Source organism: Heterodontus francisci, chromosome 7, assembly GCF_036365525.1.
Source record: "Heterodontus francisci isolate sHetFra1 chromosome 7, sHetFra1.hap1, whole genome shotgun sequence".
Lineage (NCBI taxonomy): Eukaryota > Metazoa > Chordata > Chondrichthyes > Heterodontiformes > Heterodontidae > Heterodontus > Heterodontus francisci.
This window is the reverse complement of record NC_090377.1, coordinates 54,031,724-54,055,739: the sequence shown is the minus strand read 5'-3', so window position 1 is coordinate 54,055,739 and position 24,016 is coordinate 54,031,724. Positions and strand designations below refer to the sequence as shown.

At 41.9% G+C, this 24,016-nt stretch overlaps 1 protein-coding gene across 3 annotated transcripts in view; it reads left to right on the top strand.

The window, feature by feature from the left end:
• Window positions 1–19,101, top strand: part of ttc21b (tetratricopeptide repeat domain 21B) — a 130,183-nt gene extending 111,082 nt beyond the window's left edge. For 2 of the 3 annotated variants that reach the window (XM_068035213.1, XM_068035215.1), the window contains exons 26-30: window positions 5,870–6,094; window positions 10,656–10,776; window positions 10,884–10,951; window positions 16,015–16,089; window positions 18,115–19,101. In XM_068035213.1, the coding sequence (XP_067891314.1) occupies window positions 5,870–6,094; window positions 10,656–10,776; window positions 10,884–10,951; window positions 16,015–16,089; window positions 18,115–18,192 (567 nt within the window). In that variant the 3' untranslated portion in view covers window positions 18,193–19,101. The remainder of the gene's footprint in view (window positions 1–5,869; window positions 6,095–10,655; window positions 10,777–10,883; window positions 10,952–16,014; window positions 16,090–18,114) is intronic. The other variant, XM_068035214.1, reaches the window with a different exon arrangement.
• The last annotated feature ends 4,915 nt before the right edge of the window (window positions 19,102–24,016 follow it).

Sequence of the window (24,016 nt, the reverse complement as noted above, 5' to 3'; positions counted from 1 at the left end):
GCTGCAGCATATCAGGTCATTGAACCTCTTCTGACACTGGATCCAACTTCTGTGGATCACACCTCTCTGTCAGCTATGTCCCTCCAGGCCTGCGTAGTCTGGGTGGGTGGCCTGCTCCTGTCACCCTACAGGAACAGGACCTCACTCCTCTCCTTATGGCCTCCAGGAGGACCTGCAGTTCCGCATCTGAGAATTAAGGGTCTTCCCTGCCCCGGGTTCCAGGCCTCTGGTTCTCCTGAGACATACAAATTTTCTGTGCTCTTCCAGTCTGAAGTAACAGCAATGAAACAGCAGCCACAGTAATGGCTGCCATGGCCTGTTTAAATCAGGCCCATACTTGAGTAGCGCTGCCCCTGTGGCTGCTAATTGCTGACAGACCTACCTCTGCCAATGAAGGGGGACCCTGTGAACCTCAGAGCCATTGACTTTCTGCCCGAGGGTGGGTTAAGCACCCAGAAACGGTCTTGACTTCTGTTTCCCAACCCGGCAGTGAAAATCCTGCTCTAGGCATCAGCCTTGTGTCTCCCCTTAGCACTGCCTGCGGTGCTTGATTGTCCCCTAACTAGAACTGGAAAGAGTAATCAAAATCAAAGTGGTTTGACCAGAACACTGTACATACTGGTATTTTACTGTTCTAGTTATGGAATTCAGCATTCTTTTGGCTTTTATTAATTCCTGCTTTGCATTGGTTGGACATTTTGTGTACCGAGTTGAATAAGACTAGTCTTTTTCTGTTTCATCCTTATCTATTTCAATACTATTCATGAAGCACATGTCACCCATTTTTCCTTTCTATGTGCAGTACTTTGTACTTGTCTGCATTTTCAATTGCAATTGTTCCTCCCACATGCATGTTTTATATCATTCACCTTGCAATTTTAAAGCCCAATCCACTGTTTTTGCTAGTTCATCAACCACAAATCTGGCCAATGTGCATTGAGCTTCAGAATCCAAGTCATTGATGTAAATGAGAGTTGTATTTGTCTAAACACCAAGCCCTAGGACACCCTGCTCACTGCTTACCTCTACCTTGATCTAATTCTAATAAATATAAGGATGAAATTACTTCAGTGATAAAAGAGGATATAAAGTAAGCAGGCAGTTGATACTTTATGGGTAGAATTAAGAAATAGGAAAGGATTTAAGACCCTATTTGCAGATGTGTAAAGGCCCCCTGTTAGCAGCTGTGAAGTGTTAGAATATATAAATGCAGAGGATGGTAGAAATTTGGACCTCCAGTAAGTAGCATTTCTTAATTTTAAATCTGACATTTGATTTTTTGTTAACCAAAGCTATTAAGGGAAATGGGAGTATCTGGAGGTAGGTCGCAAATCAGCCATGATCTCATTGAATGATGTAACAGGCTCAAGGGGTTAAATGGCTTATTTCTGTTCCCTATGTTCCCACCTGTTGTTTTCTACCTTTCAGGCAATTTCTTATACTTTTCCACAATTTATCTTAAATCTCCAAAGCTTTAAGCTTAAATAATACCTTTTGTGTAAAACTTGGTAAAATGCTTTTTGGAAGACCATCACATATGCTTTTTCAGTTGGGTCCCGTTGGGTTATCATTTTCTTATACACCTGTATTTTCCTTTCCCAAAACGGCCGCCGCTATTAAGGACCGCAACGGCACTGCAACTTCTGGTGATCTCACTTAAGCAGAAACCTGGAAGTTGCGGTGCGCCTCAATGGACTCTGGAGGAGCATACGCTGATGGCCCCGCCGTTAAAGCGGCAGGGACCAGTAGTGGGAGAAGTTTCCCTATTTGCCCACAACTTGCACTGATTTTTACGTGCGAGGAGTTAAGGCTACTAATCACAGGCGTAAGTCAGCGAAGAATGACTAAATTAGTGAAAAGTAAAATTAAAGCAGATCTATTTGGATGATCTTGTTTATTCAAGGGGTGATAATCTGTCAGGCATGGTAGTAGAGATGAAAATATCAGCAATATTCAAATCCGAGGTGTATAGTATACTGGGAGATTATAGTAGAGAGACTGCCTTTAATGGGCCAAAAAGCCTGTTAACATCTGTTGTGGGGCCACCTTAAGAGTGGACTACCTTAAGCGGCTGTAAGTGAAGGTCACTGGAGGAAGTGATGTCATGTCACACATGACCAGAGAGTTGTGGGTGTAGCCCGACAGAGTGAAATGTGCGTAGATGTGCTTGTGTAATAGCTGTGTCTATATATATTCCAGTTGTTATAATAACCCACATTTTTTTGGCTAGCACATGTAGTCCTATGAATCTTAGACCAGTTCACATACCAAAGGAACGGTAATATTTCAACATCCATAACATTTCTTTGTTTTTTCTGCTACGTGAATGAACTCTCTTGCAACAGAAGGTACTTTCTTTCAATAGTTAGATAGAAGTTATTGGAAATTCATCATTAGGATAGAAATAGTGCGTTAAACTAAATTTTAAAGATGTTAGTAGTGTTAGGGCCACGTGGTGTGATGTGGGTGGTTCCCTCTGTTCAACTCCTCACCTGACTGCAACAAGTGCATTTGTATTAGAGTTTTGCCCCCTGCCCCCTTGGTATTTTATTTCTCAAATAAACAGAGAACAACAGAAAGTCAGTTGTTTATTGATCAGTACGCCTTATCCCGAAATTGTTGCAAACGCATGCACTCACGCATTTGCTTGTGCGCAATGCGCACACACACACAAACACACAAGAGGAGACAGATAGAAACGGGAAAAAGGAAGGTGGTTTTCAGTGGGGAGGGGGGAAGGTTACAATAAACCCATTGAATTCTCTTGAGAATCAAGTTCGAGATGGATGTAGGCCTGAGATGATTATAGATTTCTTTCTTGATTGAAGGTTCTGTTGAAGATGGTGGGATACTTCTCGCTCTCACTGCTGCGGGCACTGTGCTTCCTGGCTTGGCTGAAACTCGAGCTATTACAAGTAGCTTCACCTGGGTCAGTCTCTCTCCTGCTCGCTCGCTGTTTTTTTTAAGGTAAAACTGTGCCACCTCCCACCTCCTGGGTCGGAGACAGTCTCATCTCTTCCCCATGGTGATTGCACAATGGCCCAGGACATGGCGACTTCACATCTTTTTTGTTTCAGCAGAGGACATTCAATTCTGGAATGTTTTTAGGATCATCTTCTTAGGCAGTCCCTCAGGAATGCAGATTACTTTCTTCCACTCCAATATTGTGGGTCCTTAGGTGATTGAATAATCCAATTCTGGATCCGCACACTCTGCCACAGGTGGGCAGGTGGTGTTTGATGAGGCGAGTGGATGGAATACTCAAATTTCCGAACGCTGCTTCCGCCGTTTGCACTTGGTCGCTGCCTGGGCTTGTCGATGTTGTTCAAACTGGCTGACACCTTCGCGGATGCTTCGTCTCCATTTTGGGCAGTCTTGGGCAAGAGATTCCCACGAAACAGTGGAGATGTCACATTTTTTCAGGGAGGCTTTGAGGACATCCTTGTGGCATTTCCTCTGCCCTCCTGGTAACCTCTTGCCTTGACGGAACTCGGAGTAGAAAGCTTGTTTTGGGAGTCTTGTGTCAGGCATGCGGACAGTGTGGCCTGCCGAACGTAACTGACTAGCCATGACCAGTGTCTCAATATTGGGGATGTTTGCCTGAGAGGACACTGATATTGGAGCACCTCTCCTGCCACTAAATTTGCAGGATCTTGCGGAGGCACCGCTGGTGATATCTCACGAGGGCTTTGAGATGTCTGCTGTACAGTGTCCATGTTTCCGACGCGTACAGGAGGGCAGGTAGCACTGCAGCCCTGTAGACCATGAGCTTGGTGCCAGGTTGAAGGTCTTTGTCACCAAACACTCTTTTCCTCAGACCGAAGGCTGTGCTGGTGCACTGGAGGCAATGCTGAGTTTCATCGTCTATGTCTGCCTTTGCTGAGAGGAGGCTCCCAAGGTATGAGAAGTGATCTATATTGTCCAGTGGTTCACCATGAATCTCGATAGTCAGGGGGCAGTGTTGCACTGCAGGAGCAGGCTAGTAGAGGATTTCTGTCTTCCGGATATTTAGCATAAGGCTCATTCTTTCATACGCTTCCGTGAATGCATCGATGTGGGTTTGAAGCTCAGCCTCTGAGTGTGCACAGACGCAAATGTTGTCAACGTACTACAGCTCGATGACAGTGGTTGGGGCGACCTTGGTTCTAGACTGTAGAAGTAGATCTACTCCGGCAGGGAGCTTCATGGAGATGAGGTGGAGTGTTACGTCGGGGCAGATGGAAAAGAGCATTGGTGTGACAACACAGCCTTGCGTGACCCCAGTTTGCACTCGTATTGGGTCCTTACCCCACATGGACTGCAGCGGTTCAAGAAGGCAGCTTACTACCAGCTTCTCAAGGGCAATTAGGGATGGGCAATAAATGCTGGCCTAGCCAGCGATGCCCACATCTCATGAATGAATAAAAAAAAGTGGCAGATCCGTTGGCAAGAATTACATCTTGCATGTTGTCGTGCAGCAGGCGAAGGATGGTGGCGAATTTCTCCAGGCAGCCAAATTTGAGGAGGATGTCCCATAAACCCAGCCACTTGATAGAGGAAAAGGCCTTTGTAAGGTCAAAGGATGCTATGTATAAAGGTTGCTGCTGCTCCCTACACTTTTCTTAGAGTTGTCTTGCTGTGAAGATCATGTCCACTGTGCCTCTTGATGGACGGAATCAACATTGTGATTCTAGTAGGAGCTCTTCAGCCATGGGGAGGAGGCAGCTGAGAAGGACTCTTGCGATGACCTTCCCTGTGACGGATAGTAGAGATACCCCTCTGTAGTTACCACAGTTGGTTTGTTGCCTTTTTTGAAGATGGTCACAATTATGGCGTCTGGGATAGGTGTGAGATGGGTTTCAGTAATACCTTTTGGCTTTGAAGATTTGTCCTTTTTGTCTTTGTCAAACTATTTCAATACACAAAAGGCTAATCCCCTTTTTCTTTGGCTATTTCGGACCATTGTTCACTTTTTAAAATAAAGGTTCATTTTTAAAAGGCAAAGTCCGTTTTTCGTAACTGTTCAGAATTAGTCCATGATTGTTGTATCATCGCACGTCTGGTGTATGTGATGGTAGAATTATGTAATTACACTAATTTTATTCATATTTCAAAGAAAAACTGGAGGCTGCCATGTGACTGTTTAAACAGAAATGATTGTTTGGGCCAGTTAACATTGTTACAAATACTTAGCCATACCCTCCGACTCGCAGTCCTTCGTGATTCACTGCTATGAATGAAATACAGCTACAAAACCAGAATAAAAAACTCACCTGCCATTGAACTGAAGATTGACCTCCAGGGGCATGTCTTCAGCTTATGATGTCACTAGGAGGCATGGCTTTGCCGGCATTGCGCCACGCTGCAAGACCCGGTTGTTTATTCCCAACGCTAGGCCCTGCTACAGCAAGAAGATGAAGTTCTCACTGCAGCCAGTAACCTGGGTATTTTAATTTCTCTCTCTATAGTCAGCAGCAAGCACTGCTGTTTCACTGCTGACCGCAAAAACCTGGCCTTGATGTCAAGGGCTTTGGTCCAGCAAGGTCTTCCTCATCCAAAACTATGTTCACCATTTATTTGATACATTTCTCCCCCTCTTAAAGATATTGGCAACTAGCACTTGAAAAGCCACAGCCCATCTACCCTAGATTTATACAATTCCCTGAAAAATATTTTCAGATGTCCACGGAAACAAATTCTGAAATGTAGTGCTGAGTGAATAATGATGTTGCAAAATATGTTCATTTACAGATTCATGATGAAATTTCATTTATCTAAGCTCAGTTCAGTAATGTGCAAGCCTGCAAGAAATGATTTTAAAGGCATCTGTAGGAGAACTGCAATTATGTAAATTAATAATTTGGTCCAACTATTCTTGATATTAATACAGAAGGACCACATTCCTGCACTATATGGAATGGCCACAGCATACATGATTTTAAAGCAGACACCTCGTGCAAGAAATCAGCTGAAACGCATTGCAAAATTAAACTGGAATGCAATTGATGCAGAAGAGTTGGAAAAGAGTTGGTTGCTTCTAGCTGATGTTTACATTCAATCTGGAAAATTTGATATGGCAGTTGAACTTCTTAAACGTTGTCTGCGGCACAATAAGGTAAAAGCAGTTATTGATTCCCATATTGTGAGCTACTTAGAAATTAATAATGGACTTAGACATGCATTACACTTTGTAGTTACAGTCCATTATTTTTGAAAACAAGATGCAGTGAAATGTCGGGCTGGATTTTCGTTTTAGGGTCCAGAACCCTACGCCAAGCTGAAGTCTGGGTTGGGAACCCGAAACTGCTGGCAGTGGGACCCTGGAAGTGATTTTTGAGGAGGCAGCCAATTAGGTGGCTGTCTTCTGGAGCCGCATCCAATTAAGGATGGCGTTACCCTCTGAAGACTCTTTAAATCCTTAAAATTACAAAGACCACAGCTGCCCTCCACAGGAATCACAGAATTGTTACAGCACATAAGGAGGCCATTCAGCCCATCGTGTCTATACTGGCTCTCCGAAAGAGCAATTTACCTAGTGTCATTGCATTACTTCTCCCTGTCGCCCTTCACATTCTTTATTTTCAGATAATAATCCAATTCCCTCTTGAATGCCTCGATTGAACCTGCTTCCACCACACACTCAGGCAGTGCATTCCAGATCCTAACCACCACGTGAATAAAGTTTTTTATCATGTCGCTTTTGCCAATTACCTTACCTCTGTACCTTTTCATTCTCGATCCCTGGATCCATTCTTGTGAATCTTTTCTGCACTTCAAAAATCTGGCCTATAGTTCGTGCTAAATAAGCGGCGCTGGAATCAATTTTTGTTTTCACTGCAAGCATAGCAATCTGGCGGTTCCTGTTAGAGAACCCACCCGAGATCAATAGAATGAATGAAAATCGGGCAGGTTCCATAACAGGTGAACAATTCAGTCCGTCAGCTTTACCACCCATGTGGTGAGGATGCAAATTTACCACACTGGCTGAGACAAGTCTTCAAGAGACATTCAGTTTAAGCCTGTTTCTACTGTTAGTTTCATAAAAGCATAACCAAAACAAGAGATAGAAATAGAGTATTTAGCCCATCAAAACTTCTCTCTTTTCTACCTTAATATTCCCATTGAAACTTTCAATAACTGGCTGAACAACCCCAGTGTTTTTGCCTGAATACCTGGCAGACTGCTGAATACAGAACCATTAAGTTCTTCATAATGTGCATGTGTATAAAATTTGCATTGAAGTCCCTTCCATTTCTTCTGACAGCGTTCATCATTTTTACGTAAATTGGAAATCAACTTCCGGAGTATGCACGTGCAGTTAACTGCAGAAATTTGGAAATTGTGGTCTGAGTTACCCTGCTCCTCCACAGGCTTCATTATAACAATACCTCACCAATAGACTTGGCATTGAAATCACTGTAAGGGTGTGAAGTTACTTGCCCATTCATTATCCATTAAACACACACAGTGGCGCAGTGGTTAGCACCACAGCCTCACAGCTCCAGCGACCCGGGTTCAATTCTGGGTACTGCCTGTGTGGAGTTTGCAAGTTCTCCCTGTGTCTGCGTGGGTTTTCGCTGGGTACTCCAGTTTCCTCCCACCACCAAAAGACTTGCAGGTTGATAGGTAAATTGGCCATTATAACTTGCCTCTAGTATAGGTAGGTGGTAGGGGAATATAGGGACAGGTGGGGATGTGGTAGGAATATGGGATTAGTGTAGGATTAGTATAAATGGATGGTTGATGGTCGGCACAGACTCGGTGGGTCGAAGGGCCTGTTTCAGTGCTGTATCTCTAAATAAATAAATAAATGAAAAGTTGTTGTCTAATTTACTGGCTTCTCTTTTTAATCTCTCTGTCTTTTAATTCCATCTTTCTTTTCCAATCTTTATTTGGTTTTCTGTACATAATTTAAATATAATAATTCTTGGCTTATACTTCCTGGTTTAGGCTCTGAGTGCCTCAGTGAGAATTCTTCAATCTGACTGGTTGAAGAGCCTGACTGTTGGTGGTCCTGCTCATACATGCCACAAATCACCTGTAGAGGCCATCACACTGGATCAAACACCCAAAGACAGCAAGTCTCTGCTCAAAAATCCACATGGGCAGCTGTCCGTATAGTGAATGGCAAGCACTGTTTCTTCACCCCAACTGCAAAATCTGGGTCTATATATATTTTTCATGATGTGTTGACTGTAAAAACATGGTTAATAAGTGTATTTAAAGCTTTAGTACAACTTCTGCAGAATTGTATCCTGTTATTCTAGCTGTATATTCCAGTATGAGTGATGGAACTCATAGGAGTTCCATCACCAAAGGAGGCCTTCTGGCTCCTTGGCAATGCCAGTTCTCCAAATAAGTTGTTTACTTGGTCCCACTTCTCTGCCCTTTTACCGTATCCTTCAAAATTTCCTTTTCAAATGTTAAGGCTTTTCTTTTTTAAAAGTTATGATTTCTGCTTCCACCATTATTTTTGATGGGACGTTATCTCTCAGCCAAAACCATCAAAACAGATGATCTAATTATTTATCTCTTTGTGGGACCTTTTTGTGTGCAGATTGGCTACAACATTTAGCTATATCACAACAATGACTTTGCTTAATAAAAAACTCCGTCCGTCCTCCCTTCCTCCCTCGTGTAAGCTATCTTCCAGGCCACAGGAACACTTTATCTATTTAACCAGGTCAGAGCCTGTACAATATTCTCTCTTCCTTCAGCAGCCTAGGATGCTTACCATCAGGACCTGGCAACTTGAACACTGAGTTTCCCCGAATTTTTTGGAACCAAATCCTTTTCTATAGCTGTCTGACGATTTTTTTCACATCCTGTACTTCTATATTTTCCTTCTACCATCATTTATAAACCAATATATTTAAATATATTTGTTTGTCTTTTCTACTGCTTTCATTCAGCACAACTGGATTCCACTATTCATTCCTCAGCAGTGTTACCATTTCTCAAATTATTCTCTTTATTTTAATATGCTTAAAAAGCTCATCTAGCCCTTTTCATATTCACTTTTCAGTATCTCCCTTTACCTGTCCCATTAAAAATGTCCATATTTTTCAAGATTTAGCCCTAGTTTCTTCATGTTGCTCCTTTTTAAGGTTGTTTCATTTTAATTTGCTGTTTATCCACAGAGCTCAATCTTTTGATATATCCACTTTTTGCCTCATCTGAATGTGTTTATTCTCTAGGCATCTCAGATTTGAAGATTTTTTTAAATTTTTTTTTATTTAGAGATACAGCACTGAAACAGGCCCTTCGGTCCACCGAGTCTGTGCCGACCAACAACCACCCATTTATACTAATCCTACATTAATCCCATATTCTCTACCACATCCCCACCATTCTCCTACCACCTACCTACACTTGGGGCAATTTACAATGGCCAATTTACCTATCAACCTGCAAGTCTTTTGGAGGTGGGAGGAAACCGGAGCACCCGGCGGAAACCCACGCAGACACAGGGAGAACTTGCAAAGTCCGCACAGGCAGTTACCAGAACTGAACCCGGGTCGCTGGAGCTGTGAGGCTGCAGTGCTAGCCACTGCGCCACTACCATTTTCCAACTTTTTTGGGTAGTTAATTTGGGCAGGTCCCTTCTTTGCTTATTGAAATATAACAGCAGCAACTTGCATTTATACAGTGACTTTAGCGTACCAAAATGTCCCAAGGAAATTCACAGGAGCTTTATCAAAAAGAAATTGACTCTGAGCCACATAGGGAGATATTAGGATAGATGAACAAAAGGTTGATCAAGAGATAGGTTTTCAGGAGCATCTTAAAAGAGGAAAGGTAGAGGGGTGGTGAGGTTTAGGAAGGAAATTCCAGAGCTTCGGCCCTAAGCAGCTGAAGGCATGGTCGCCAGTGGTGGCGCAACTAAAATCAGGGATACACAAGAGGCCAGAATTGGAAGAGCACAGAGATGTCAGAGGGTTGTAGGGATGAAGGAGGTTACAGAGTTAGGGGAGGGGCAAGGCAATGGAAGGATTTGAAAACAAGGATGAAAATTTCAAAATCTAAGTGTTACTGGACTGGGAGCTAATGCAGGTCAGGAAGCACAAGAGTACCTTTTTCTAGACTAGCCCACTTATCGTTCACTCCTCATTCTCTTTTTGATTTTTCAAATTGAACCTAACTATGTTGTTGTTTCCATTTTCTCAATTGTATGCTACTTTTGCTTCAATTCTTTGTCTGACCTCATTTCCCAGAATTAAATCAAGCAGTGTTTTGTTTTCCTGTAGTAGAAACATACTGATCTTGGAAGCACTTTTGGATGCATTCTAAAATGTATTCCCTATTTTGATCACATGTATTACCTTTATCCCACTCTTTACCCAGAGATTATAACGTAGAAATCACTACTGCAGGGAGTAGTTGACATGCATAGCATACATGCACTCAGGGGGAAGGTAGATAAGTACATGAGGGAGAAAAGAATTAAAGGATATGTTGATTTCTTCTCCAAAGAAACAGTCTGGAATTTTTAAATGGTGCTGCTTTTCTTATACAAAATAAAGGGACATCCCTAACCTCATAAGCTTTGGTAAAGACTGTGTGGTAGGTCACATTGAGCATATATTGGTTCCAGTATATTTCGAGAAATCTGTGTCCTTAGTTCATTGGTGGTTCTTTATGTCTCTGAATCTATTAACAGATGTTTGTTTCCTTAGTCCTGTTGCAAGGCTTATGAGTATATTGGATACATTATGGAGAAAGAACAATCCTATAAAGATGCAGCTATTAATTATGAGATGGCTTGGAAGTATTGTAACCAGACAAATCCAACAATAGGTAACTTCAAAATTATTGGTACTTGCCATGAACAGCTATTAGCATAGATTCTTAAATGCAATAATGTGTAACACTGGCTCTGAAAATTGATACTTTTCATTTTACAGGGTACAAGCTGGCCTTTAACTATTTGAAGGCAAAACGATATGTTGATGCTATTGACATTTGTCATAAGGTAATATTTTTAAATTCAACCTTTGATCTTGCTTTCAGAATTTTAGGCAATTACAGCCAACTAGTCTGTGTTAATGTCCATCCTCTACACAAGCAGTAGTACTAATCCCACCTGCCTGGCGGCCTGTTCCCATAGTTCGTCTCTATATATCAAATCACCCAATAGTCTCCTATTCAAAAACAAAATACTGCAGTTGGAATTCTGAAATAAATACAGAAAATGACGGAAATACTCAGTAGGTTTGGCAGCATCTCTGGAGAGAGAAACAGAGTTAATGTTTCAGGTCGATGACCTTTCTTCAGAACCCCATGATCTCCTGTGCTGTAATGAAAACAACCCCAATTTTTCAAACCAATCTTTTTTTTCCTCACAGCAGGCAGAATCCTAGTGAATATGTATTTCATCCTCTTGTTGCCTCAACATCCTTCCCATCAGGTAGAACTCAAAAATACACATATTCTGAACTGTGGTCTTATAAGGTTTTATGCAGACCTGCCATTGCATTTCTACTTTCACATTCTTTACTACTTGCCATAAAACCCAGTATTCCATTAACAGTTTGTGGCCTTATCCACTGACATGTTGCTTTTAATGTTTTGTGACCCTGAACTTCCAAATCAACAACCTTTCCCATCCAATGTATTAATTATTACTTTTACCATATTTTAACCAAAATGTATTGGCCAAAATTTTGCCTTTGGTGGACGGGAGCCATCCACCAATTGAAAAGTCAGTAGCAAACCGGCCTCTGCCTGGCCTGGGGATCCCATCCGCAGTGTGCGGCCCCCAAGCCTTTAATTGGTCTGAGGCGAGACTTTCGCCTCATTGAGGCAGGAAGTCCGGCTTAATGGAGCTGCCGGCCAATCAGAGAGCTGGCAGCACTCTGTCCCCGCAGTACTACCAGGAGCAGTGGCCACTGCTGGGACTGCAACCCAGCCACTACAAAGAAGATGGAGGGGAGCCTGGAACAAAGGTACGTTTTCGGTGCCTCGCCAGGAGTGATTGGTTGGGCCCCAGCGAGGCAAGGGTGGTCGATTGGGGGGACGTGGGTGTGTTGAGTGCTGAGGGTGGTTGGAGCAGCGGGGGCGGCCCTTTGGGCACAGAGTGCCTGATTAGGAGGCCCCCGCTTCCCCAGGCCGTCAGAGAGCTGCCTGCTTTTGTCAGGCGACTTCTCTCGGGCCTGCGCCACCTGACCGGCCATGGGTAAAATCCCCGTGGTGGCGGGCAGAGGCTGTTAAGTGGCCACTTAAGGGCTTTGATTGGCCTGGGGTGAGTGGACCGTTTTTCATCGCCACCCTGCCGAAAGTGGCGGCGGAGGCAGGAGCAGGTCGGGAAGGGCTCCCCTGAGCCTCCTGCTCCATTTTAGGCCCCCCACCACCTTCCTGCTCTTTGCGGGGGGTGGGGGGTGCGTGAGATTCCGGCCATTATCTTGTACATACTGATATTGAATTATGTGTGTCGCTTTTTTCCTCATTCTACTGTCTTATCACTTTTTCCTTGTAGCTTCCTTTGGTCTTCAGTGATTTACTGTGGCTCCTATTGTAATATTGACTGCAAATTTAGTCACAACTCCTTCTAATTTCATATCCAAGTCTTTGCTGTGAACAGGAAGGAATCCTGTGGAACACCACTACTCACTTGCAAACACTCTGGAAAAACTGTCCTTAACTTCGACTTTCTGTTTCCTCCTCCCAACCAACTTTTAATCCAATTTACTACCCTTGCTATAATTTCACACTTCTTAATCTTCCCTAATCTGTAATGCCTTGCTGAAAGTTTTCTACAAGTCTATCTTCATATCTATGGCATTTTCCCCCATTCTTCATATCTGCCACTTTCTCAAAGAACATCTCTGGTTTGTTGAGAATGACCTGCCTTTCTGAAAACTGTGTTGGCTAACTCGAGTTATTTTCTTTTCTATATATCCAGTAATTTCCAATTTCATTAAAGATGTTAAGCTAACTGGCCTGTGATTACCTGAGTTAGCTCTGGTGCCTTTTTGAAATTGGTTACTACATTGGCCACGAATGGGCAGTTCCTTTTCTCACCTTCCCTGCAAGATGGGTTTCATGGATGGGATTGCCTATCTAGAAATCTGAAGTTCAGTAGCCATTCCTTTCCACACTTTATGTTGTATTAATGTAATTCAGACTTAGAAATGGTTACTGTTCTTTACGATAACAGATACTTTATACATTGTAATGATAAAGAACTGATCAGACCTATTCCAGTGAGGTTATTAGTTTCGATATTTGCGATTCAAGTTATCAGACTTATATTGAACTAAATTACATTTATTGCAACAACACCATGTTACGTAATATACTTCTTTATTATGGCAATAAAGAACAAAGAACTGTACAGCACAGGAACAAGCCATTCGGCCCTCCAAGCCTGCGCCGATCTTGATGCCTATCTAAACTAAAACCTTCCGCACTTCTGGGGACCGTATCCCTCTATTCCCATACTATTCATGAATTTGTCAAGAAGCCTCTTAAACGTCGCTATCGTACCTGCTTCCACCACCTCCCCCGGCAGCAAGTTCCAGGCACTCACCACCCTCTGAGTAAAGATCTTGCCTCGCACATCCCCTCTAAACTTTGCCCCTCGCACCTTAAACCTATGTCCCCTAGTAACTGACTCTTCCACCCTGGGAAAAAGCTTCTGACGATCCACTCTGTACATGCCACTCATAACTTTGTAAACCTCTATCATGTCGCCCCTCCACCTCCGTCGTTCCAGTGAAAACAATCCAAGTTTATCCAACCTCTCCTCATAGCTAATGCCCTCCAGACCAGGCAGCATCCTGGTAAACCTCTTCTGTACCCTCTCCAAAGCCTCCACATCCTTCTGGTAGTGTGGCGACCAGAATTGCACGCAATATTCTAAGTGTGGCCTAACTAAGGTTCTGTACAGCTGCAGCATGACTTGCCAATTTTTATACTTTATGCCCCGACCGATGAAGGCAAGCATGCCGTATGCCTTCTTGACTACATTATCCACCTACGATGCCACTTTCAGTGACCTGTGGACCTATACGCGCAGATCTCTCTGCCTGTCAATACTCCTAAAGGTTCTGGCATTTACTGTATACTTCCCACCTGTATTAGATCTTCCAAAATGCATTACCTCACATTTGTCCGGATTAAACTCCATCTGCCATTTCTCCGCCCAAGTCTCCAACCGATCTATATCCTGCTGTATCCTCTGACAATCCTCATCACTATCCACAACTCCACCAACCTTTGTGTCGTCCACAAACTTACTAATCAGACCAGCTACATTTTCCTCCAAATCATTTATGTATACTACAAACAGCAAAGGTCCCAGCACTGATCCCTGCGGAACACCACTAGTCAAATTCCTGCATTCAGAAACGCACCCTTCCACTGCTACCCTCTGTCTTCTATGACCAAGCCAGTTCTGTATCCATCTTGCCAGCTCACCTCTGATCCCTTGTGACTTCACCTTTTGTACCAGTCTGCCATGAGGGACATTGTCAAAGGCTTTACTGAAGTCCATATAGATAACATCCACTTCCCTTCCTTCATCAATCATCCTTGTCACTTCCTCAAAAAAGTCGATCAAGTTAGTGAGATACGACCTCCCCTTCACAAAATAATGCTGCCTCTTGCTAATAAGTTCATTTGTTTCCAAATGGGAGTAAATCCTTTCCCGAAGAATCCTCTCTAATAATTTCCCTACCACTGACATAAGGCTCACTGGCCTATAATTTCCTGGATTATCCTTGCTACCCTTCTTAAACAAAGGAAGGACATTGGCTATTCTCCAGTCCTCCGGAACCTCACCTGTAGCCAATGAGGATACAAAGATTTCTGTCAAGGCGGCAGCAATTTCTTCCCTTGCCTCCCTCAGTATTCTGGGTTAGACCCATCAGGCCCTGGGGACTTATCTACCTTAATGCTTTGTAAGACACCCAACACCACCTCCTTTTTGATAAGGACATGGCCCAGACTATCTACACTCCCTTCCCTAGACTCATCATCCACCAAGTCCTTCTCTTTGGTGAATACTGATGCAAAGTACTCATTTAGTACCTCGCCCATTCCTCTGGCTCCACACATAGATTCCCTCCTCTGTCGTTGAGTGGGCCAACCCTTTCCCTGGTTACCCTCTTGCTCTTTATATACGTATAAAAAGCCTTGGGATTCTCCTTAATCCTGTTTGCCAATGACTTTTCATGACCCCTCTTAGCTCTCCTGACTCCTTGCTTAAGTTCCTTCCTACTTTCTTTATATTCCTCAAGGGCTTCGTCTGTTCCCAGCCTTCTAGTCCTTACGAATGCTTCCTTTTTCTTTTTGACTAGGCTCACAATATACCTCGTTATCCAAGGTTTCTGAAACTTGCCAAACTTATCCTTCTTCCTCACAGGAACATGCCGGTCCTGGATTCTAATCAACTGATGTTTGAAAGACTCCCACATGTCAGATTTTGATTTACCCTCAAACAGACGCCCCCAATCTAAATTCTCCAGTTCCTGCCTAATATTGTTATAATTAGCCTTCCCCAATTTAGCAGCTTCACCCGAGGACTACTCTTATCCTTATCCCCAACTACCTTAAAACTTACGTTATTATGGTCGCAATGCAAAACAAAACTAAATCATTTGTTCCCAAAGCAATGAAGTAATTTATTGTGTGTAAAGCATTAAGATTTTTGAGAGATGCAATGTGATCCTGTAAAATTGCAAGTCTTTATTTCTCTTTGCCTTCTTTAGCTATAAGTGAAGTAGTTTAAGGTTTGAATTTCCTACAACTACACCTCTAATAAGACAAAGATAAAAGATCCATTTATAGTAACAAATGGTAGAATGAAATTTCCTCATGCTACTAAACTGAGTATGACAGTCAGTAGCTGAGATTATGAACTGGGCATCTGTATTTTAATTATCAGCGTTATTTTATCGGTCGGCCTTTGTAGCAGTTGGTAGGAGGTTCTTTTGCATCATTTTTTACTTTGGGGAAAGAGAAACAATTTTAATAAGTAATCATAAATCGGTTGTAATAATATCACAATATTTTCACTTTAATCCCTGATTAAAGACAAAATACATTATGCAGACAACACTGCAACAGGCCATTCGGCCCAACCAGTCCATGTTGGCATTTACCCTCCATGTGAGCAAACAGTTTTAATCGCAAATTACCCTGTTCTGATATCCCTCCACCCCCTTTTTCCTTCATTTTTCTGTCCAATTTATTCTTGATTATTGGCATTGTTTTTGCTTCAACCACTAACTCTGAAAGTGAATTATACAGCCTCACAACTGCATGTAAATAAGTTTCCTCTGCACTCTTCTAAATCTCAAAGCATGTAATCTTGTATCTACGATCGCTTGTTCTTGACCCCTTAACCACTGGAAGCAGCTTGCTTCTATTTACCCTGTCCCATTGTTTCATTACTTTAAATACTAATATATCGCACTCCCTCCATTGTTTGAATGACAAGTCTGGCCCTGTACCTTCTTGAAACATTTTATGTTGAAATTTCTAAACAATGTAATGATGGTACACCTTGGACCAGTAGATGATACCCAGGTTGCTCTTTAGTATCATGGAAATTACATAATTAAAGCAGTAGACCATGAACTTAAATTAGAATAAAATATGTTTTTGTGACACCATACAATGACTTGAAGCAACTTAACACACAAAGCATATGGTGAGCATTGTGAGTAAGTGGGCATTTCTGAATTAATAAAAGAGTAGAGCAGTAAGCACCACTTAAGTTCTTAGAATGCTGGGTATCAGAAGATTGGAAAACTAAGATAGCAGTGGGCACCAATCAATTAATACAGCACACATCACGAATGATGAAAGCAATGTTAGTTGTAGTAAATTCATAAATCAGAGTGCATCTACAAATGAAGTAACAGTGCAGCAAGTGCAGCAACAAATAAATGGAGCAGTGGGCATCAGTGGATGAATAAAGTCATACATTAACAGGCATACTAACAAATCCAATATATGAAGTAGCAGGAACTAGTGCATTTATTTTTAATGTGGCAGTGGGAATACCAGAAAACCAATAAGGGGTACATTTTAAAAAATCAGTAAATTAATGGAGCATTGGGTACCAATGAATTAATGGATCCTTCAACAACAGTGAACCAAGTAATTCATAGAATAGTAGACAGACCAACATTACCAGAGAATTAATACCTCAATGGAGCAGTGAATACACCAATAACTCAAGAAGTTAATGGAGCAGCAGTCACAATTGAATCAATAAACTCATTGTGCAGTGGGAACCAGTGAATTAATGCTGTTGTCTTGCTGGCTATAAATTTTCTGGACCATTGGTGGCCTTTTGTAAGTACATTGCTTGGATCTTAAAATAAATACATAAATATCTATAATTGTATTCCCAATTTATAACTAAAAGTCCAGTTCTAGAAATGTAATTTATAGGCATTAAGATTGGGGCCATTGGTTTTCAAAGTGCAAAACTGGGAATGGGTCATGCAGTATCTGAGTTTCACCTGAGCAGAGCACAGAAGATTGGGGCTTGAAGAGATGAAAAAGCTGATGAGCAGGGCTTCCTTACATCGGGATGCACCTGGAATTCCCCAGTGTGATGTAAAACAATGGGGCTTGAAGAACAGGGCCATAATGGTGAAGAGCACCTGTAAATGATTGGGCAGAAATAGAGATTTCTCCAGAGCAGCTCTGGGAATTAAAAATAAATGCAGTTGATCACAATTGCAGCAACATTTCTGTTAAATGAGACTGCAAATTTGAAAAATTGCAGTTGCAAGAAAAATGAAAGGTAGACATCGGGAAGCAAAGAAACATTATAAAATTTAATGAATTTAAAATATAACCTACCTAACTTGGGAATAAGAAAAATTAAATGGCAGGTTGACACTGATGACTCATTAATGCCAGAAGTGGTGGGAGGAGTAAATAGGATAGTGTTGCTCGCTAGAAATGTTGGAAGATGGAAGCAAATGCTATAGTTACATTGTTGCATCCTGAAACTAGATGCAGGCATTACTGTTGCATATTAGGTGTAGCTGTTCTCTAATACTATTGAAGTGTTACCAGGTCATGACAACCAGAATAAGAAGATTCAATAATTTTAATGAATTGTAGATACTTATAATACTCAAACTTTTAAATAGTTTTGTTTTCCTTTGGCAGGTATTAGGAGCCCATCCCAATTATCCAAAAATGAGGAAAGATATTCTTGACAAAGCTCGAGCAGCTCTGCGTTCTTAATGGTGTCATTTGATGCTAAATTTTCTTTAGAAGATTTCTAAAGATGTATATATGTATGTATATAGTTTGACATGCTGATCTTGCATTATGTGTAGTATGTTCTAATTTATGATTCGATATATAGCTTTTGTATGCTTTATAGCTCTTAGTATTTTATATACAAATTAAGTGTTTCATTGTTTTTTATAACAATGTTATCCCTTTTTAAAATTAGCTGTACTGCGCCTATAAAATTGTGTATGTATAATCCTCTTTAATTTTCTGCCACAACATCTCCAGTAAGTGTCAATGTTGTAATATGCAATCATTCAATTTAGATAACTCCCTCAAGGAGTTAATCTTTCAAGCCTCAATTTGCAGTCACCACTTAACCATGTGCTTTTGACTACACGTTAGATATTTTGAGTACAAATTAATTTGAGATGTCTACAGTGATGGCATTTGTTGTCTTGATTTTTTGGGGGAGTTCTATTCTAAATGGCTTAAACTAAAAAGTGGTCTCTATGTAGTGAATCACTATCTGTAAAGGCATTTTAAACACAAGAAAGGAAACTAAAATAGATGCTTTACATTTCTATGAACCAACAAAACTTGCTGATTTTTTTTCCAATGTATGCAACTTGGTTAAATTAGTTGCTATGTACTGTCAAAAGATTGACACATATTTTTCACTTCAAAATAGTGTTAGATTTTTTTAAAGCTTTCACTTTACAGTCTAATTTGTTTGCATTTTTGTTTTTATTTTGTAGTATTGCAAATTACTCTATAAACATTTAGTGGAGTAGAGAGAATTTCTGTAATTAATGCTTAATACTTGTGGTTGTATCCTGAAAAACACAAGAATTATTACAATCTCTTACTATATTTCAAAGCAGATGTCCATAAACAGGCAGTCTTGATTTATTTTTATATTGAATTTTGGATTTTTGTTGTAGTGGTGAAATACATAGATATAATTTTGCTCATACCATATATCTTGCGTCTACCACACACCAGCCATTACACTTCAAAGTATCATATTTCATGACGAGTACAAAATAATATTTTGAAAAAGAGAAGCATATGAAGTTCATAATGAATTCTTCAGTCCTGGAACCAAGCTTACAAACAGTACAACTGTCTTGTGGCTGACCTTGAGAGTTTCGAAGCAGTTATAATTATTGGAATTTCCCTAATTATATTATTTCTCTCAGGGAGCATATGCGTAGCGGCCCTAAAAAGACAGACCAGGTTGTGATATCTGGTAACTACATGATCCAGACTATCCATGAGCAACTCCACTGAAGATTAGTTCATATTATATTTTTTAAAAGCCTTGAGCTGAATTTTATTCTCCCACCGCCGGGAGCAGTGGTGGGCAAAGAAATGGCAGCCTGCATGTGCGGACCCCACACCGTGGTGATATATGCAGGGCAATCCTCCCCCCGCCCCATCACGCCATTTTGAAAGGACTGCCAGACTTGCACAGTTAAACCCTGTACCACCTCCCACCCCCCACCCACCCCAGCCAATACACTGAAAATTAATTTCTGACCCATTCTCTTCCTTCCCCCCCCCCAACCACACATACAATGAAAATAAATGGACATCCCATTCCCCCCCTCTCCACCGCCCCCCCCGAACACTTACATTGTTGACTTTGACCTCACTCATTCCCCCTGCCCCCAACACTAGAAATGCAGAATTGACCCAGTTTTCTCCCCCCACTTCACCTAAAATCCTCAGTTCCCCCCCCTTCCCCATCTCAATGGCGTCAGCTTTCCCTGGATGGGAAAGTGAAGGAGCGTGAGTGCTGGCCGTTGTGCTGAAGATCGCGGACAGCCAGCAAGATCGTGGTGAAAGGTATGTAAATGTATGCCGATCCGTTATTTAAATATTTAAAGTTGGGTCCCGTTGCCAAGCGGCGGGGGGGTCACCACAGAGCCTCGCCACCACGGGGTAGATCAGCAATCCCAGCGTCACGCTCCATGGTGGGATGCTGACACTGCGATCTTCCGGCCCCTCCACACCACAGAGCCTGACATCGGGAACTCAGCAAAATCCAGTCCCTTGTGTGTGGGAAGTATCCATTACACTCGAGCATCTGAAGATATCATTCTTCAACTAAACAAATATGATTGAATTTTACATCCAGTTTGAAAGAGAGAGGAGTGGGTCTGAGACTAGTATTTTAATGTTAAATAAGGGCTACTATATGGACATGAAAGCTGAGCAAGCTGAAGTGAACTGGGTTACTAGGCTAGGAGATAGATCAATAGAGAAGCAGTGACAGACATTTAAGGGGATATTTCAGAATACTCAGAATAAGTATATTCCTACTATAAAGAATAATTCTAAGGGGAGGACCCACCATCCGTGGTTAACTAAAGAAGATGAAGAAAAAGTATATAATTGCACAAAGATAAGTGGCAGGTCAGATGATTGGTCAGAATATAAAGAGCAGCAGAGAATAACTAAAAGGTTAACCAGGAGAAAGAAATTAGAGTATGAGAGGAAGCTAGCTAGAAATGTAAAAACGGATAGCAAGATTTTCTACAGGTATTTAAAAAGGAAAAGAGTAAGTAAAGTGAGCGTTGGTCCTCTAGAGACTGAGAATGGGGAGTTAATAGTAGATAATAAGGAAATGGTGGATGGAATGAACAAATATTTTGCTCTGTCTTCACTTTAGAGGATACAAAAACATTCCAGTAATATCTATAAATCAGGAAGTGGAAGGAAGAGAGGAACTTGGTGAAATTACAATCACCAGGGAAGCGGTACTGACCAAACTAATGGAGCTGTGGGCTGACAAGTCCCTGGGTCCTGATGGGCTTCATCCTATGATCTTAAAAGAGGTGGCTAATGAAGTAGTAGATGCGTTGATATTAATTTTTCAAAATTTGCTAGATTCTAGAAAGGTTCCATCAGACTAGAAAGTAGCAAATATAACCCCTCTATTCAAGAAAGGGGGGAGGTAGAAAACGGGTAACTATAGGCCAGTTGGCTTGACTTCTGTCGTGGGGAAGGTGTTCGAATTGACCATTAAAGAGGCTATAGCTGGGCACTTAGAAAAACTCAAGGTAATCGGGAATAGTCAACATGGTTTTGTGAAAGGGAAATCATGTTTAACCAATTTATTTGAGTCCTTTGAAGGAGTAACATGCGCTGTGGATAAAGAGGAGCCCGTTGACATGCAGTATTTGCATTTCCAGAAGGCATTTGACAAGGTCCCACATAAAAGGTAAATGCGCAAAGTAGGAGCTCATGGTGCAGGGTGTAACATATTAGCATCGATAGAAGATTGGCTGGCAGTAAACAGAGAATATGCATAAATGGGTCCTTTTCTGATTGGCAGGATGTGACTAGTGGAGTCCCACAGGGGTCTGTGCTGGGGCCTCAACTTTTACAATTCATATCAATGAATTAGATGAGGGGAGCAATGGCATGGTAGCTAAATTTGCAGATGGCACAAAGATAGGTAGGAAAGTATGTTGTGAAGAGAACATAAGGAGGTTGCAGACCGATTATAGATAGTTGTGAGTGGGCAAAATCTGGCAGATGGAGTATAATGTGGGAAATGTGAACTTGTTCACTTTGGCAGGAAGAATAAGAATGCAGAGTATTACTTAAACGGAGAATGACTGCAGAATTCCGAGATGCAGAGGGATAGCGGTATTCTCGTGCATATGTCACAAAAGGTTAGTCTGCAGGTACAGCAAGTAATAAAAAATGCTAATGGAATGCTATCCTTTCTTACACGAGGAATTGAAAATAGAATTAAGGATGTCATGCTTCACTTATACAGGGCATTGGTGAGGCCACATCTCAAATACTGTGTGCGGTTTTGGTCTCCTTATTTATTGAAGGATGTCAATGCTTTGGAAGCGGTTCAGAGGAGGTTTACTAGATTGATAGCTCGAATGAGTGGGTTGTCATATCAGGAAAGGTTGGACAGACTGGGCTTATTTTCACTGGAGTTTAGCAGAGTGAGGGGAGACTTGATTGAAATATATAAGATCCTGAACAGTCTTGACAAGGTGGATCCAGAACTAGGCGGCACTGTTTGAAAATTAGGGGATGTCCTTTTACGACCGGGACAAGGAGAAATTTTTTCTGAGGATTGTGCAACTTTGGAACACTCTGCCTCAGAAGGTGGTGGAGGTGGGGTCAGTGAATATTTTTAAGGCGGAGGTAGATAGATTCTTGTTAGGCAAGGGAATCAATGATTATCGGGGGTAGATGAGAGTGTGGAATTCAAGACAGGACCAGATCAACCATGATCTTATTGAATGGTGAAGCAGGCTCGACGGGCTGAATGTTCTACTTCTGCTCCTAATTCCTATGGTCGTAACTTTTTAAAAAAGATATAGGCTGCTAAATTCAGTTTGCTGGTGCCCAGTTTTTCGCTGCTACAAGTGTCATTAGCCTACAAAATGGCACACATATACTGCTGGTGCAGTAATTCTGATGAAGGGTCACTGACCTGAAACGTTAACTCTGCTTCTCTCTCCACAGATGCTGCCAGACCTGCTGAGTATTTCCAGCATTTCTTGTTTTTATTTTAGATTTCCATCTTCTGCAGTGTTTTGCTTTTATTATACTGCTGGTGCAAGTCATGCTTGACACAATTTTGGTGAGGGTGTTAGCACGTGCATGCAGGGAGAATCCATTGGAAGTATGCAGAGTAGGCAGATCATAATATCAAATCAGTGTGTATGCCAGTGCTGCCATTTTGGAGCTCAACGCTCTGGCTAATGTTATCTCTTAAATACGCAGAGCTGAACATGAAGAGTCCCCCCACCAGTGCTATTTAAAGGGATCATCAATTGTTTTCAGGTTCCTTGCAAATTGCTTTCTAGTGGCTCTTGCTACTGTTGTAGAAGTGTTTGTTTGTTGCTAGAGTTGGTTAAAGTTGCTGAAGTATGCAGGGAGTGATGTGGCTTTGTCCTGACATCAAAGATTCTGCATAAACTGTTTGCTGCCAAATATGGGTGCATTAATATGCAACCCCTATGACCTACAGCACAAAAGGGAGAATGAGCTGAGGTGACAGAGCAGGATAAACTGCTGGAAGAAGGAGGAGGAGGGGGTGAAGGGCTCTCAGCAGAAGGCCATGTCTACCCAGGGTGTTAAGAGAGCAATTCTCCTATATGAAACTCAGCAAAGGAACAGTACATCCGATGTCTTTGCTTCACTAAGAACGTCCTCACTAAAATCTGCTTCCTGTTGCAGTCACACTACAGCCACAAAGCAGGGCAAGGTCAGCAGTGCCAGTGGCTGTGAAAATAACAGTTGCCATTAATGTCTGTGCCTGGCTCCTTCCAGCCTGGAGCAGACAATATTTGCAACATAAGAAGCTAAAGAACAAGAGCAGGAGTAGACCAAACGGCCCGTTGAACCTGTCCTGCCATTCAATATGATCATGGCTGATCTTCTGCCTCATCTCAACTTTTCCGCCCCACTCCCTGTATCCCTTGATGCCTGAGGGAACAAAAGTCTGTTTATCTCAGTCTTGAATGTACTGAACGATGGAGTATCCTCAACCCTCTGGGTTGAATATTCCAAGGTTTCCCAACCCTCTGAGTGAAGGAATGTCTCCACATCTCAGTCCTATTTGATTGAGCCCTTTTCCTGAGACTGTGTCCCCATGTTCTAGATTCCCCAGCCAGAGGAAACAACCTCTCAGTGTCTACCCTGTCAAGCCCCTTCAGAATTTAGTACATTTCAGAGAGATCACCTCTCATTCTTCTAAACTCCAGATAGTATATGCCCAGTTTAATCACCCTTTTATCATAGGGACAAGCCTGTCATCCCAGGAACCAATCTAGAGAACTGACCCTGTGCC